Source organism: Triticum aestivum, chromosome 5D, assembly GCF_018294505.1.
Source record: "Triticum aestivum cultivar Chinese Spring chromosome 5D, IWGSC CS RefSeq v2.1, whole genome shotgun sequence".
Classification (NCBI taxonomy): domain Eukaryota; kingdom Viridiplantae; phylum Streptophyta; class Magnoliopsida; order Poales; family Poaceae; genus Triticum; species Triticum aestivum.
Window position 1 is genome coordinate 83,033,010 of NC_057808.1, and position 17,685 is coordinate 83,050,694.

Below are 17,685 nucleotides of genomic sequence, written 5' to 3' on the forward strand. Positions count from 1 at the left end.
ATTCGTGTCATTCTTGTTTTGCTTGCCATTTGCAAACCGTACATCCGTTTCCGGTGATCTTTATATCGTTTTCAACCATAATCATCTCATCTTTCCAGTGGCATGCTTGGTTTGCCAAGTTACTGCCTTGTTAATCATTTTTCTTCCGGAGCACGCATATGCATCGCATACCACATCTCGCATATCATACATGTTTTGCATCATGTTGTTTGTGCTTTTCCCGTGATTGAATGTGGTTCCGTTGCTTGTGTTCTTGCTTTGGGTAGAGCTGGGAGACGAGTTCGTGAACGAGGAACCTGTTGAGTACGCTTACGAGGGTCAAGCTTTCGACAACTCTGAGAACCTTGCAGCCAAGATGACCATACCCTCGAAATCACTTATATCTTTGCTTTGCTAGTTGTTCGTTCTATTGCCATGCTGCGCTACCTACCACTTGCTATATCATGCCTCCCATATTGCCATGTCAAGCCTCTAACCATCCTTTCCCAGCAAACCGTTGTTTGGCTAAGTTACCGCTTTTGCTCAGCCCTTTTTTATAGCGTTGCTAGTTGCAGGTGAAGTTGAAGTTGGTTCCATGTTGGAACATGGATATTTTGGAATATCACAATATCTCTTATTATATTAATGCATCTATATATTTGGTAAAGGGTGGAAGGCTCGGCCTTATGCCTGATGTTTTGTTCCACTCTTGCCGCCCTAGTTTCCGTCATACCGGTATTATGTTCCTTGAGTTTGCGTTCCTTACGTGGTTGGGTGATTTATGGGACCCCTTGATAGTTCGCCTTGAATAAAACTCCTCCAGCAAGGCCCAACTTTGGTTTTACCATTTGCCACCTAAGCCTTTTCCCTTGGGTTTTCGCGAGCCCGAGGGTCATATTTATTTTAACCCCCGGGCCAGTGCTCCTCCGAGTGTTGGTCCAAACTAGAGCACCGCCCGGGACCGTCGCTTGGCAACTTCATTTACGTTGGTACCTGTACGCTTAGCTTATCCGGTGTGCCCTGAGAACGAGATATGTGCAGCTCCTATCGGGATTTGTCGGCACAGCGGGTGGTCTTGCTGGTCTTGTTTTGCCATTGTCGAAATGTCTTGTAAACCGGGATTCCGAGACTGGTCGGGTCTTCCCAGGGGAAGGTTTATACTTCATTGACCGTGAGAGCTTATGATGGGCTAAGTTGGGACACCCCTGCAGGGTATTATCTTTCGAAAGCCGTGCCCGCGGTTATGAGGCAGATGGGAATTTGTTAATGTCCGGTTGTAGAGAACTTGTCACTTGACCCAATTAAAATACATCAACCGCGTGTGTAGCCGTGATGGTCTCTTCTCGGCGGAGTCCGGGAAGTGAACACGGTTTCTGGGTTATGTTTGACGTAAGTAGGAGTTCAGGATCACTTCTTGGTCATTACTAGTTGACGACCGTTCTGCTGCTTCTCTTCTCGCTCTCATTTGCGTATGTTAGCCACCATATATGCTTAGTGCCTGCTGCAGTTCCACCTCATTACACCATCCTTTCCTATAAGCTTAAATAGTCTTGATCTCGCGGGTGTGAGATTGCTGAGTCCTCGTGACTCACAGATTCTACTAAAACAGTTGCAGGTGCCGACGATGCCAGTGCAGATGACGCAACCGAGCTCAAATGGGAGTTCGATGAGGAACGTGGTCGTTACTATGTTTCTTTTCCTGATGATCAGTAGTGGAGCCCAGTTGGGACGATCGGGGATCTAGCATTTGGGGTTATCTTATTTTTCATTTGGATTTGACCGTAGTCGGTCTTTGTGTGGATTTTTGGATGATGTATGAATTATATTTATGTATTGTGTGAAGTGGCAATTGTAAGCCAACTCTCGTTATCCCATTCTTGTTCATTACATGGGATTGTGTGAAGATGACCCTTCTTGCGACAAAACCACAATGCGGTTATGCCTCTAAGTCGTGCCTCGACACGTGGGAGATATAGCCGCATCGTGGGCGTTACACGTTCGATCTATCCTAGAGTTCATACTAGAATAACACCTTAAGACACAAATCAACCAAAACCCTAATGTCACCTAGATACTCCAATGTCACCTGAAGTATCTGTGGGTATAATTATACGATATGCATCACACAATCTCAGATTCATCTATTCAACCAACACAAAGAACTTCAAAGAGTGTCCCAAAGTTTCTACCGGAGAGTCAAGACGAAAATGTGTGCCAACCCCTATGCATAAGTTCACAGGGTCACTGAACCCGCAAGTTGATCACCAAAACATACATCGAGTAGATCACGTGAATATCCCATTGTCACCACAGATAAGCACATGCAAGACATACATCAAGTGTTCTCAAATCCTTAAAGACTCAATCCGATAAGATAACTTCAAAGGGAAAACTCGATCCATTACAAGAGAGTAGAGGGGGAGAAACATCATAAGATCCAACTATAATAGCAAAGATCATGCCAAATCAAGAACACGAGAGAGAGAGAGAGAGAGAGAGAGAGAGAGATCAAACACATAGCTATTGGTACATACCCTCAGCCCCGAGGGTGAACTACTCCCTCCTCGTCATGGAGAGCGCCGGGATGATGAAGATGGCCACTGGTGATGGATGCCCCCTCCGGCAGGGTGCCGGAACAGGGTCCCAATTGGCTTTTGGTGGCTACAGAGGCTTGCGGCGGTGGAACTCCCGATCTAGGTTTCTTTTCGGGGGTTTTTGTATTTATAGGAATTTTTGGCGTTGGTCTCACGTCAGGGGGGTCTCCGAGTAATCCACGAGGCAGGGGGCGTGCCCTCCAACCTCGTGGATGGCTTGGGACTCTTCTGGCCCAACTCTTTTACTTCGGGGGATTTTTTTTGGTCCATAAAAAATCATCAAAAATTGGCACGTCAATTGGACTCCGTTTGGTATTCCTTTTCCGTAGAACTCAAAAACAAGGAAAAAAACATAAACTGGCGCTGGGCTCTAGGTTAATAGGTTAGTCCCAAAAATCATATAAAATAGCATATAAAACATCCAAGATGGATAATATAATGGCATGGAACAATCAAAAATTATAGATACATTGGAGATGTATCAGTCGCCATGACCCCTTAGTCTATAGGACGTCGCTAATGTCCAGTCGTCCTGATTCTAGGAACAGGCACGGACGATCTATCCGGCCTCCCTCCCGTGACTCCGTCTTTATTTTTGGCTTCATTTCACATACATTCTTCCTTTCTTTTAGCACAAATATGCATGCATGCTGAAAGTGCAACTATCCCTGGGTGGTTTTGGTAATTCCTAACAACATATAGCTCATTGAACTAATGCTCTTTTAAAATGATCATTTCAGAAAGTTCAATGATTGGCATGGCATGGACTAGGAATGTGGAACCCTCAAAATGCTAAGGGCACATGTTGGCTTAAGCTCAAGACTCTACATTTTCATTTTACTGATCCAAGATCACATTGAGTCCATAGGAAAAGCCAATACTATTAAAAGGGGATGAGATGTTGCTTAATGGCTTGCTTGCTCAAAATGCTTAGTGATATGCTCCAAAAGCCCTCAACCACTTTCTCATATCCACATATGTCCCAAACCAAAAGTCAAACTCGGCCCCACCGATTTGATCTATCCGGTGCCATCGAGTTCATTTGACATAGCCATAGCCAGAAACCCTAACCAGTTCGGTCTCACCAAGATGGGATTGCAAACTCTCTGTTTCCCTTCGTAACGTTTCGGTCTAACCGAGATGAGTGACCGGTCCCACCTAGTTCGCAATGCAAACTCTCTGTTTCCCTTTCGTAACGTTTCGGTCTCACCGAGTTTGCCTGACCAACTCTCTGTTTGCAAATTAGAGAAATCAGTCTCACCGAGTTTATGTGATCGGTCTCACCGAGATTACGTTATGCCCTAACCCTAATGAAATCGGTCCCACCGAAAAGCCTAATGTTCACATTTTGAACTGAATCGGTCTGACCGAGTTTCATGATTCGGTCCCACCGAGTTTGGTGAATTGTGTGTAACGGTTAGATTTTGTGTGGAGGCTATATATACCCCTCCACCCACTCTTCATTCGTGGAGAGAGCCATCAGAACGTGCCTACACTTCCAGCATTCATTTTTTGAGAGAGAAGCACCTACTCATGTGTTGAGACCAAGATATTCCAATCCTACCACAAGAATCTTGATCTCTAGCCTTCCCCAAGTTGCTTTCCATTCAAATCATCTTTCCACCAAATCCAAATCTATGAGAGAGAGTTGAGTGTTGGGGAGACTATCATTTGAAGCACAAGAGCAAGGAGTTCATCATCAACACACCATCTATTACCTTTTGGAGAGTGGTGTCTCCTAGATTGGTTAGGTGTCACTTGGGAGCCTCCGTCAAGATTGTGGAGTTGAACCAAGGAGTTTGTACGGGCAAGGAGATCGCCTACTTCGTGAAGATCTACCCTAGTGAGGCAAGTCCTTCGTGGGTGATGGCCATGGTGGGATAGACAAGGTTGCTTCTTCATGGACCCTTCATGGGTGGAGCCCTCCGTGGACTCGCGCAGCCGTTACCCTTCGTGGGTTGAAGTCTCCATCAATGTGGATGTACGATAGCACCAGCTATTAGAACCACGGGAAAAATCTTCGTGTCTACATTGCGTTTGCTCCCTCCAAACTCCTCCCTTTACCTTCATATGCAATGATTTACATTCCGCTGCTATACTCTTAGACTTGCATGTGTAGGTTGATTTCTTGACTTGTGCTAAGTTGCTAAAATCTGCCAAAACTTAAAATTGGGAAAAGGCTAGATTTTTATTTGGTCAAGTAGTCTAATCACCCCCCCCCCTCTAGACATACTTTCGATCCTACAAGTGGTATCAGAGCTTTGGTCTCCATTTGCCTCGATTTCCGTAGCTTTGGTGATCATAGCCTTGGTTTCACAACCTAGGAGAGTATGGCGTCTAGCGAGGGAAATTACCACCGTAGAGGTCCTTACTTTGATGGTACTAATTTTGGTAGTTGGAAGCATAAGATGAAAATGCATATTCTTAGACATAACCCCGCCGTTTGGGCTGTTGTGTGTATTGGCTTGCAAGGTGAATTCTTTGATGGGAGAGAACCGAACCGTGAAGCTACCGCGGAAGAGTTGAAGATGATGCAGTACAATGCTCAAGCTTGCGATATCCTCTTCAACGAATTCAACAAAATCAGCCATCTTGAGAATGCAAAGTAAATTTGGGATACTTTGATTGATATGCACGAAGGTACTGACTCCGTCAAGGAATCCAAATTGGATGTGCTTCAAAGTCAGCTTGACAAGTTCAAAATGAAGGATGGTGAAGGTGTTGCTGAAATGTACTCTAGGCTTGCTCTCATCACAAATGAGATTGCCGGCTTAGGAAGTGAAGATATGACCGATAGATTCATCATCAAGAAGATCCTAAGAGCCTTGGATGGAAAATATGATACCGTGTGCACATTGATCCAAATGATGCCCAATTAAAAAAATCTCAAGCCAATGGAAGTCATTGGAAGAATTGTTGCTCATGAGATGTCACTCAAGGATAAGGAAGAGCTTCACAACAAGTCAAGTGGTGCTTACAATGCCTCATGTGATGCTCCTACATCATCAAGTGAGAAACAAGCCTTCAATGAGGAATTGAGCCTAATGGTGAAGAACTTCAACTAGTTCTACAAGAGTAGAAGCAAAGAAAGAAGTTCCAAGTCAAGGTCCTACAATGACAAAAAATCTTCTAGTCATGAGTGAAATTGCTACAATTGTGGAAGACCCAGACACTACTCCAATGAGTGTACGGCTCCCTACAAAAGAAGAGAAGACTTACCCAAAAGGAGGAGTAGAAGAGAAGAATCACCCCCAAGATAGAGAAGGAGTAGAGATGATCGTTATGAACGAAGAACCTCTCCCAGAAGTAAGGATTCGGAAAGGAAGGACAAATCATCAAGGAGCTACACAAAACGAAGACATCACGTTCATGTTGGTGAATGGGTATCCGGCTCCGACTCCGACCATCACTCCGAGAGAAGTTATCACCCGACTCTGAATATACTCAAGATGAAGGTGTTGCCGGTCTAGCACTTGTGTCAACCAACTCCTATGATACATTTGACTCACCAAATGAAAGAATTGGAAGATGCTTCATGGCTAAAGGTCCAAAGGTATCACACCCCGAGTATGTTGATTTCAATAGTGATGAAGATGATTTGCTAGGTGATGATGATTTACTTGTTGACAACTCTAGTGATGAAAACTATGATGAACTTGCTATTAATCATGCTAATCAAGATAAAACGAATGACGATGATAAGAAAGAGATTGAGCATCTAACTAAAGAACTAAACACTCTTAAGTTAGCTCATGAAACTACCTTGGAAGATCATCGAGAGCTTTTAAAGACTCATGAGAAGCTACGCTTTGAAAAGCTCAACCTTGAGCAAGAAAATAGCTTATTGAAGGTATTATAGAGAAAGGTGTTTACAAGAGCCTTGCCGGAAGTAAGCAATTTGAGGAAATTGTACGCAAGCAAGGAAGGCACCGGAAGAATCAAGGTGTTGGTTTTGAACGAAAGTTCAATGCCAATGGAGTTGAGTGGGAAGAAGATCAATACCCCAAGACGAAGTTTGTTCCTCAACAAGAGAAGTATGACCCTACTTCTTTCAAGGGGACACAAGCTCAAGATGATCTTCCACCACAAGACCACAAGCAAAAAGGCAAGGACAAGCTTCAAGAGGAGATTGATGCATTTGAAGTTCCCAAGGCCTTGGTCAAGTGGGTTCCCAAGACTACATCGAGTTCTACTTCATCAAGTACGACTACGACCCCAAGGATTCCCATCAAGATGATGTGGATCCCGAAGAAGAAGAACTAGAGAGTTCTTGAGGGTGACTTCGCCAACAAACTTCACTCATATCATCTTGGCGAGAACAAGTGCAAACAACTTTCATATCTTGCACTAGTTCAAGGAGTCACAAACCCTCTTGTTGGTAAGACAAGGGACAAGGTAACCTAATGCTTTCATGGACATCATCTTGTATGAGCTTCATTCTATGTCCATGGATATCCTTGTTTGTTCCTTGTGGGACTAACCCGTGTAGGTATTGAAAGTGCAACTCACTCCAATGGATTGCTCCAAATGATCTGCATCAACATTGAGCATCCACATCTTCAACATCTACATGAAGTCATCATCGACAAAACCCAAGGTTAGTTCATCCCTCTTAGGGGGGATATCACATCTAGGGGGAGCTTTACTCTAACAATTGAGCTAAAGCAACTCTAATGGTGTGAACACAACAATGCTTTATGTAAAAGTGGTAACCCCACTCGTGCTTAAACGATGAGTATGACCTATGATTAAATGTTCTCATTTGACTCCTAAGTCAATATACTCATATATAGATGACCTAGTCATCGCCAATTGCTCGATAGATGCTAGAGGGTTTGTGCATGCCTTGTCACATATTTCATTTGCCATTTTATTGTGTGAGCATGTTGGTTGCATATTTTTCTCATTCGAGGACATCCATTTGTTGCTTTGATTGTTTGGCTTTTCTTCTTTTGCCAAATGGATGGACAAGAATGCATAAGAACTTCCTCTAGCTATCTATGATTTTCTCTTCTCAAACTCTATTTATGCTACATCACAAAGTTTGATCAAGTCAGATTCGAACCCTCTGTGTGAGGAGCACTCGGACTCACCGATACGTCATAGACTTAAACTTCCAAAACCTCTCTGTGCATTTCGGTCTGACCGATTCATCCTTTTCGGTCTGACCGAGTTCACTGAGTTGATCTAGGTTTTCAATCTCGGTGCAACCGATTAGAACCTTTCGGTCACACCAAGTTGCAGTAACCACTTGCGATTCTGCATCTCGGTGCCACCGAGTTGTTCCACTCAGTCACACCGACAGTGTCAGGATATATATACCGACGGGCCAAATTTTGGAAATTTCTCCAAAACCTCTTCGTCCGCGCGTGTCCTGCTCTGCCGTCTCAGGTCTCCGGATCGTCCTCTCGTCGCCAGCGACCTCCCCCCGCTGGTCTCTGTCGCCGTCAACGGAATTCAACACCGCCGTTGCCGCCGTAGCGAGCTCATCACCGAACTAGGGTATGAGTTCGAATCTTTGTGCTGTTCTTACCTCTGATTCTGAGCACAAAGAAAATGCCATGTTTCTTACCACGTATCAGATCATCCTGTCTAGCAAAAACATCCTTTAGATTAGATTTGATTCGAAAACTTAGGGTTAGGTTTCCGCCGAACTCATCTCGGACAGGCCGAATTGTGGAAATCGGTCTCACCGATTTGGCTTAGGCCATTGCACTTGAAATTTTCGATCTGACCAAAAATTGCAAATCGGTGTGACCGAGTTCAGCTCTCAGTGAAACCCTAGCAATCTCGGAGTCACTGAACTGTGTCTCGGTCTGACCGATTTCACTAGTTTAGACTCCAAAAGTTGCTTCGGTGTCACCGAGTTTAACAAATCGGTAGCTCCGAAATGCTTTCTGTGGAAAACTAAAACTAAGTTTTTGACTCATTTGTTTTGCAAAATCTCTGCACTTTGTGATGCTCATCCACTCTATCTCATCTATAACTATTCACAGGGTCAGCAGTCAGCTTGCAGTGCCAGAATGTCTCATCAGAGTGATAGCCAGAATAAGTCTCAAGAGCAAGTGAATCTAAGTGAGGGCACTAGTCCCTCTGACAGTTATGATGAAGGTAGTAGAAGTACTCCTAGAAATCTACCTAAGGCTGCTACTAGGCACAGGAGGAAGAGGAACTCTGATTCTGAAGATGAAGACTATGTAGCTGCTGAGGAGGAGGTCAGCTCCAAGAAAAAGGTGGTCAAGAAAGAGTTTGGCACAACTGCATCTACAAAGCCTGGTATGCACAAGAAGGCTCCTGCAAAGAGAGTGCCCATGGCCAAAGCCAGAGCCTCAACTCAGGAAACAATTGAGTTCACTCTTGAACCAAAGGAGGCTGGTGAAGGCAAGAAGAGGAAAGAAAGGGTCAAGAAGACTATGGCCAGAGTCACGGGGAGATCCTCTATGATGAGAGATCCAGGTGAGGATGATGAAGGAGAGGAAGAGGATGCTGCACCAGCACCCAAGTCTCAAAAGCTGATGGGGGATGCCATCAAGTCTGGGGCTGCCCCTTCTAAGCCCAAGACAGCCCCCAAAGCTTCTGCTCCTGCTCCCAAGACTGCACCAAAGAGGAGCACAAGAAATATACCAGCTGCTGAGAAGAACAAGGCCCCAGTTCCTGAGACTGAAATTGAAGAAGATGCTGAAGCCCAAGTGCTTAGGAAGCTCAAGCCCAAGATCCCTGACCATGATGATAACCATCCAGTGGCAGAAAACATGGAGATCAGAATGGATGTAGGTCTCAGACTATGGAGACAATCTGATCCATATGCTGTGAGGAGAAGGACTGCTGTGGACTATAGGTTTCACACAAAGGAACAACAAGATTTCTATGAAACCATTCTGCTTGATAAGAAGCCAATTGTCTGTGATATGAAGTGGGCAGACTGGAAATATATTGACAACGATGAAGATCACTTTCTAGGAGTGCATGAGAGCTTCAGGCTATGTGGAGTAGATGCCTTTGTGGGTCAGAAACTCACTAAGTGGAATGATGAACTTATTATGCAATTCTACTCCACATCACATTTCTATCCTGATGGCAGAATTGTTTGGATGTCTGAAGGTACTAGGTACCAATCTACAGTTGATGAATGGGCCAAACTGATCAATGCTCCTGCAGAGCAAGAGGATGGCATAAATGTCTATGCCAAGAAGAAGAAGGATCACAACTCCATGGCAAACATGTATAAGGAGATTCCTGACAAAGCCTTGGAAACTCACAAGATGGGATCTGTATACTATCTGTTGTCTGGTTTGACCACCATCAACACTATCTTGAGGCATACATTGTTACCCAAATCAGGAGATCATAGGATGATCAGAGGTCATTCCATAAATTGCTGCAGTTGTTTGATGTGCCCCAAAATTTCAAAGTTATGAGTCTGATTGTGGAAACAATCAAGAGGACCCAAAATTTCAAAGTTATGAGTCTGATTGTGGAAACAATCAAGAGGACAGCTGCAGATCATAAAAGGTCATGTGTGTATGCTCCACACATCCAGATGCTCATCAACTCCAAGATGGGCACAAACACATATTTATTGGACAAGGAACATCTTCCCTTAAGGCCTGATTTTGAGGACAACACAGTTGTCATGGATGAGAAAGATCCCACTTCTGTAGAGGCTCAAGAGAAGAGGGAGAAAGTAAAGACTGAGAAAGCTGCAAAGATGCCAAGTGCTGAAGAGGCATCTCAAGTGTTTCTCAAGACAAAACAAGATCAACTTGGATATCTGATTCAAGCCACCTTGAGGATTGAGAAGGGACTGGCCACCCTGACTCAGAACCAAGAAAGCCTGGAGAAGATCATTGAAACAAAATTCTATGAACTTGACTTAAAGGTGACAGAGATGCAGACAGCAGTTGAGCAGCTCCAAGAAGAAGCTGAGGAGAGGAAAGGGCAGGCTACCACAGATGCCTTTCAGAGAGTGCTAAGAGGACAGAGACCTGTTGCAGTGCCAGTGACTGACACGAGAGCTACAACATCAGCGCCTGCAGCCACATCATCAGTAGCACCTCCAGTTGCCACTCCACCAGCTCCAACAACTTCAACAGATGCATTCATCCTTGGAGTCCTCTCAACGCCACCTCCCGAAGATCAAGCCTAGAGCGACGCATAGCACTATGCATTTTCAAGCTTTTTGGTAACTTGTTGCCAAAGGGGGAGAAAGTGTATAGATCATAGGTTTCGAGAGAGAGAGAGAGCTTGCTTCTTTTGCTATCTCTTTTGTTTCTTGAGTTGATACTTATGTGTGCTTGCTTGGTTGATACTCTATGTTTATGTGTGTGAGATACTTGTTTGATCATGTGTTTAATCATATCCTACAATAATGCTTGTGCTTGAATGATGGTATTATTTTTCTCTTATATACGATCATTCACTTTATCTTGGTGATGAGTGCATATTTTACTTCCTATCATTTTGAGCGCTCCACCAAGATGTATGTGACATGGAAGAGTAACCCATGATCCTAATCGATTGTGCATTTGCATTCAAAAGCAAATTTTAAATAATGCATAAATTTAGGGGGGGGGGCTCTTGCTTATCACATACTTCTCAAAGCGACGATGTATTTCAATCTTATTATCATTTGCCGAAGCTTTAAATCTATATGTTGTCATCAATTACCAAAAAGGGGGAGATTGAAAGTGCAACTATCCCTGGGTGGTTTTGGTAATTCCTAAATACATATAGCTCATTGAACTAATGCTCTTTTAAGATGACCATTTCAGAAAGTTCAATGATTAGCATGGCATGGACTAGGAATGTGGATCCCTCAAAATGCTAAGGACACATGTTGGCTCAAGCTCAAGACTCTACATTTTCATTTTAGTGATCCAAGATCACATTGAGTCCATAGGAAAAGCCAATACTATTAAAAGGGGATGAGGTGTTGCTTAATGGCTTGATTGCTCAAAATGCTTAGTGATATGCTCCAAAAGCCCTCAACCACTTTCTCATATCCACATATGTCCCAAACCAAAAGTCAAACTCGGCCCCACCGATTTGATCTATCCGGCGCCACCGAGTTCATTTGACATAGCCATAGCCAGAAACCCTAATCAGTTCGGTATCACCGATAGGGATCTCGGTCTCACAGAGATGGGATTGCAAACTCTCTGTTTCCCTTCGTAACGTTTCGGTCTAACCGAGATGAGCGACCGGTCCCACCGAGTTCGCAATGCAAACTCTCTGTTTCCCTTTCGTAACGTTTCGGTCTCACCGAAATGAGCGATTCGGTCCCACCGAGTTTGCCTGACCAACTCTCTGTTTGCTAATTACAGAAATCGGTCTCACCGAGTTTATGTGATCGGTCTCACCGGGATTACATTATGCCCTAACCCTAATGAAATCGGTCCCACCGAGTTGACATGTCGGTCCCACCGAAAAGCCTAACGTTCACATTTTGAATTGAATTGGTCTGACCGAGTTTCATGATTCGGTCCCACCGAGTTTGGTGAATTGTGTGTAACGGTTAGATTTTGTGTGGAGGCTATATATACCCCTCCACCCACTCTTCATTCGTGTAGAGAGCCATCAGAACGTGCCTACACTTTCAACATTCATTTTCTGAGAGAGAAGCACCTACTCATGTGTTGAGACCAAGATATTCCAATCCAACCACAAGAATCTTGATCTCTAGCCTTCCCCAAGTTGCTTTCCATTCAAATCATCTTTCCACCAAATACAAATCTGTGAGAGAGAGTTGAGTGTTGGGGAGACTATCATTTGAAGCACAAGAGCAAGGAGTTCATCATCAACACACCATCTATTACCTTTTGGAGAGTGGTGTCTCCTAGATTGGTAAGGTGTCACTTGGGAGCCCCCGTCAAGATTGTGGAGTTGAACCAAGGAGTTTGTAAGGGCAAGGAGATCGCCTACTTCATGAAGATCTACGCTAGTGAGGCAAGTCCTTCGTGGGCGATGGCCATGGTGGAATAAACAAGGTTGCTTCTTCGTGGACCCGTCGTGGGTGGAGCCCTCCGTGGGCTCGCGCAGCCGTTATCCTTTGTGGGTTGAAGTCTCCATCAACGTGGATGTACGATAGCACCACCTATCGGAACCACGGGAAAAATCTTCGTGTCTACATTGCGTTTGCTCTCTTCAAACTCCTCCCTTTACCTTCATATGCAATGATTTACATTCCGCTGCTATACTCTTAGACTTGCATGTGTAGGTTGATTGCTTGACTGTGCTAAGTTGCTAAAATCTGCCAAAACTTAAAATTGAGAAAAGACTAGATTTTTATTTGGTCAAGTAGTCTAATCACCCCCCTCTAGACATACTTTCGATCCTACACATGCAAAAAGACAAAAGTGATGATGTCAGCCAAGATTCCTTTTAATTTTGAAATTCAAAATGTTTTGTAGCTCAAATCGTCGCCACGATTGAAAAACCGTCTTCATATAAAAGATTCGTCGCGAGGAGACTTTCGAAACTAGATCCCATATTGATATGTTCTGACGACTTTTTTTTCGTGTCAAAAGTTATCAGACACAAGCTAAGTAAGTTATCATGTCTCTGGTTCATAAGTTACCATTTTGTTTATATAGAAATTACTGGAGCATAAAAATGGTCAACCAACCTTCTCCCCACGTGCAAATGAACTAAAGGACATAGTAGCTAATGTCATCCTAGATTCTCCCCTATTTCGAAATGTTTTGTAGCTCAAACGGTGGTCCGATCGAAAAACATTTTCACATAAAAAATTCGTCACGACGAGAGTTTCGAAACTAGATCCCATGTTCATATGTTCCGACGGCTTTTTTCGGATCAAAAGTTGCCACTTCTGCGCTAAGTAAGTTATCACACATGTGCTACATATGTTACCATGTTGTTTACTCATATATTATCTAACCTTCTTATTAGGCCGGGTTAAAGTTACCACGATGTTTGTGCGTGAGTTATCACATATGATGCGTATAGTACCAAACTATTTACACAAAAATTATCGGGTGGATGTTTGCAAACAACCCCTTCGCCAAAGTTACCAGGATGAGGTGCATAAGTTATCAGATCTGCGATGTGCGAGTTACCATGCTATTCATACAAAAAGTTATCGAAGGTATGTTTACACTAGTTTTTTTGGGTCAAAAAAGCTACCACGATATTTGTACATAAGCTACCAGGTCTACGATGTGTGAGTTACCATGCTAATGTCACAAAAGCTATCGATGGGATATTTCATCAACTCCTCCCCCTCGTTGCCAAAGTTATCGGTATAAGGCGCAAAAGTTATCAGGTCTACGATGTGTGAGTACTATGCTATCACACAAAAGTTCGTCAACTCCACCCCCCCTTCGGTTGCCAAAGTTACCAGGACAGGGGTAAATAAGTTATCGTGTCTGCAATGTGTGAGTTATCATGCTATTCACTGAAAAATTACCGGGAGATATTTAATCAACTCCTCAAAGAAAAAAGAAAAAGGAAGCAACAGGGAATGGTCAAATAGTATGATGTGCATTCTTTTGCATAACAAATAGTCTAGCTGAGCTGGTTAGCGTGTGTTTCACATTAGCTGCTTGGCGTGTGTTCAAATCCCATATTTAGCATCATTTTTTGACTAAAAATGTAACCAGGGCGTGCCAAATAGATCTAGCACCCAAAAAAAATGACAGATCCAATCCAGAGAAAAAAATCACGGCAGTCAATGCCATTCGCCATCAAGTTAGCAAGTCGTTCACATTTTAAATCTTGAACAAAGAGCCACTACGCAATACATTCATAGTCTGGGCGCTTTTGACAACAAAGAAGTTTGGGGCGTGGCCAACGGGCCGACACGGCCGGGGCACGACACGCCCCACCCTTAATTTTTTAATGGAACGTACACGACACGTCACGGCAAGGCCCATATATAGTGGGCCGTGCACGGGCCGGCATGCATGCCTCCCTCGAGGTCAAGGCACGGCCCCAGGTGTGCCGTGGGCCACACACGGCCCGTTTAGCCGCGTGCTGGCCAGGCATGTGACGGCCGAGCACGCGTGCTAAGAGCATCTCTAGTGGATGGTGTAAATTTCGACGTGTATATCTCCATATACACGTTCATATACACCTTGCTAAAATATACACCTCTCAGTTTTTCAGTGGAACGTGTAAATTTGGACGTGTATATTCCAACGGCTATATTTTCAAACGGCTATATTTTCAACGGCTATATTTTCAACGGTCGGATTTCTCTATATAAACCACCCCTACCATCTTTCTTCTAGCACTTCTATCTGTGACTTCTCTTCTCACCTAGATTTCTCTATCGTCTCTCACGCAACACAATGAACACATCCACTTTGGACATGAGTTCTTCGTCATCTTCATCTGGCGACGATGAACTCATACTTGCAGCATTCGCCGAGCGCGAGGAGGAAGAGAGGATGAACGCTCGACGCCATGGCGGTTCCAAGCATGGACGTCAAACAATCAATCGAGGAAGAGATGCCGGATTTGTTCTTCTGTGGGACGACTACTTCAAAGAAGTTCCTCGCTATCCCGAACATTTGTTTCGACGAAGGTTCGTAATTACTACACTTCTCTGCTTTAGCCCTTTTTTCATTTCCCTGTCTCATTTACTTTTTATGCATAGATTTAGGATGTCCCGTAATTTGTTCAAACGCATAGCCGATGGTATACTTGAGCATGATTATGATGGTTATTTTACTCAAAGAAGAAGTGCTTCTGGAGCTCTTGGGTTACATCCTCTGCAAAAGATGACCGCGGCAATGCGGATGCTAACATATGGAATAGCAGCTGATGGTGCTGATGAGTACATCCGGTCCGCTGAGGCTACTAATTTAGAGTCTTGCAAGAAATTTGTGATCAAAGTTTGTGAAGTTTTTGGGGAAAGGTACCTGAGATCTCCAAATGAAGAAGACATTGCTAGGTTACTTGCAATAGGGGAGGAAAGAGGATTTCCTGGTATGTTAGGGAGCATAGATTGCATGCACTGGGGTTGGAAAAATTGCCCCAAAAAATGGCATGGCATGTTTAAAGGCCATGTCAGCGAGCCCACTATGATCTTGGAAGCAGTTGCTTCACAAGATCTTTGGATTTGGCATGCTTATTTTGGTTTACCAGGGTCTCTGAATGATATAAATGTTCTTCAACGTTCTCCTGTTTTTACAAAGCTAGCTGAAGGCCAAACTCCTCCAGTGAATTATAGCATCAATGGCCATCAGTACACAATGGGGTATTATCTTGCAGATGGTATCTATCCACGGTGGGCAACATTTGTGAAGAGCATACCAGCTCCAGATACCAGAAAACATAAAACTTTTGCCAAGAGGCAAGAGGGGGCTAGGAAAGATGTGGAACGAGCCTTTGGAGTTCTCCAATCCCGTTTTGCCATTGTTCGTGGACCTGCTAAAGGATGGAAACGTAAAGAAATCGGTGATGTCATGAAAGCTTGTGTCATAATGCACAATATGATAGTTGAAGAGGAGCGACAAACTGGTCGGCAAAGCTGCACTTTTGAGGCAATGGGAGAAAGAGTCACGGTCTCTCGTACTCATGCGGAACAACTGAGCTCTTTTATTCAGATGACTCACCGGATTAGAAATCAAGGTGAACATGATCAGCTTAAACTTGATCTAATTGACCATGTGTGGCAAAAGTTTGGAAACGAGTGATGTCCTAGTTATAAGTCTGTAATCCGTTTCTTTTCATCTAGTTTTAATTTATGCAATGAGTGATGTAATCCATGAATTTATAGCTATCAATAAAATATTTATGCAATGAGTGATGTTATCAAATAGTTCATACAGCAACTAGCGGAAAGCAGTAAATAGTTCATATAGCTCACATATCAAATAGCTCACATTACTCTAGGCCTCGAGCAAGGATCTCATTCTGCTTAGCTTGGTAGAACTGCTTTTGCACATCAGTCATACCACTAGTGTCGATCAGCATGACCCTCTCATCTAATTCAAACTGTCTCCGTGCATCCTCCCTCTCGTTTCGTGCATCCTCCTTCTTTCTGAGTGCAATCTCCTCTTTTCGCAATTCAAATTGCTGTGCATAGCGAGCATTTCTTGCCGCTTCTTTGATCTCATCCTTCTCTTGCTTTGCTGCCCACACAGTTTCTAATGACAGCTTGCAAGCATTCTCATCAGCTTTACCTCTCTTGTCCTTCTTAACACCATCAGGTCTTTTCTCATGTTCAAGAGCATCAGTGTGTATCGAGGTTGCATCAGTGCGTACCGAGGATGCATCTGACGGATCATTGGTGGCTCTGCCTGGACTTTCATCAATGGTTTTCTTTTGTTTCTTAAGAGAAGTTTCAAGTTCTCTTGTCTGCCACTTTGGATACTTTGCAAACTCTATATAGCAATGCATCAATGTGAAAGGCCGTTTTTTTTAACATCCATTTCCTTGAACAGAATGTGTGCATCGTTTGTCTGCACATATAAATATATTGTTAACAAATGCACAACACATATAGAATATTGCACATCACATATTGCACAGCACATATAGAAGTAGAATATTGCGCATACCTTTTCTGCTATAGTCCTTCCACTTTCTTCCTTATTTAAAATCTGCTGAAGGCAACCACAAAATTTGGAGGTCTCTCTGTTAATCAATGTGTAACGGCAATTGATTGCATTAGGATTACGCTCCGGCCATGACGATTCCTTGTGTGTGTTGTAGTACTCTGAAATTCTAGCCCAATAAGCATCTCGGTTTTGATCAGTCCCAACAATATCCAAACTTGTATTTGCCCATGCTGCTATGAGAACCTTGTCCTCATCACTACACCAATTTTTTCCTTTGTTGGATTTTCCTTTCTCTATTATTGCAAAATGTTGCTGCGTTGATGGTGTTGCTTGATGCTGAGTTGATGGAGTTGCCTGCTCTTCAATTGGACTTTCTGGTTGTGTTTGCATGTAACCAAAACCAAGGGTGTCCAAGAAGCTTTGGTCAGCATCCATCTACAAGCAACCAATGCACAGCTATTTTAGACCACAATCTGGCATCAAATTGACAAGCAAAAAATTATTGAACGAGATGCAAAATATTAAGTTGACTGAAGGACAGCCAAATCACTCATTCCTGTCGCCCAGCCGCCCCTGCATCTCCCCCC

The 17,685-nt window shown here is 43.6% G+C and overlaps 1 protein-coding gene and 1 long non-coding RNA gene across 2 annotated transcripts in view; both read right to left on the reverse strand.

Annotated features, from left to right (window-relative positions):
• Positions 1-16,324: 16,324 nt before the first annotated feature.
• The window catches only part of LOC123124401 (glutathione S-transferase T3-like), a 2,054-nt gene continuing 693 nt past the window's right edge, over positions 16,325-17,685 (reverse strand). The window contains exon 3 of the mRNA XM_044545017.1: positions 16,325-16,960. Coding sequence (XP_044400952.1) covers positions 16,422-16,960 — 539 coding nt within the window. The 3' untranslated portion in view covers positions 16,325-16,421. The remainder of the gene's footprint in view (positions 16,961-17,685) is intronic.
• LOC123124402 (uncharacterized) lies at positions 16,962-17,389 on the reverse strand. The gene is made up of 2 exons (XR_006461070.1): positions 17,099-17,389; positions 16,962-16,999 (listed from the first exon to the last, which is right to left on the reverse strand). It is a non-coding gene; the product is annotated as an uncharacterized lncRNA (long non-coding RNA).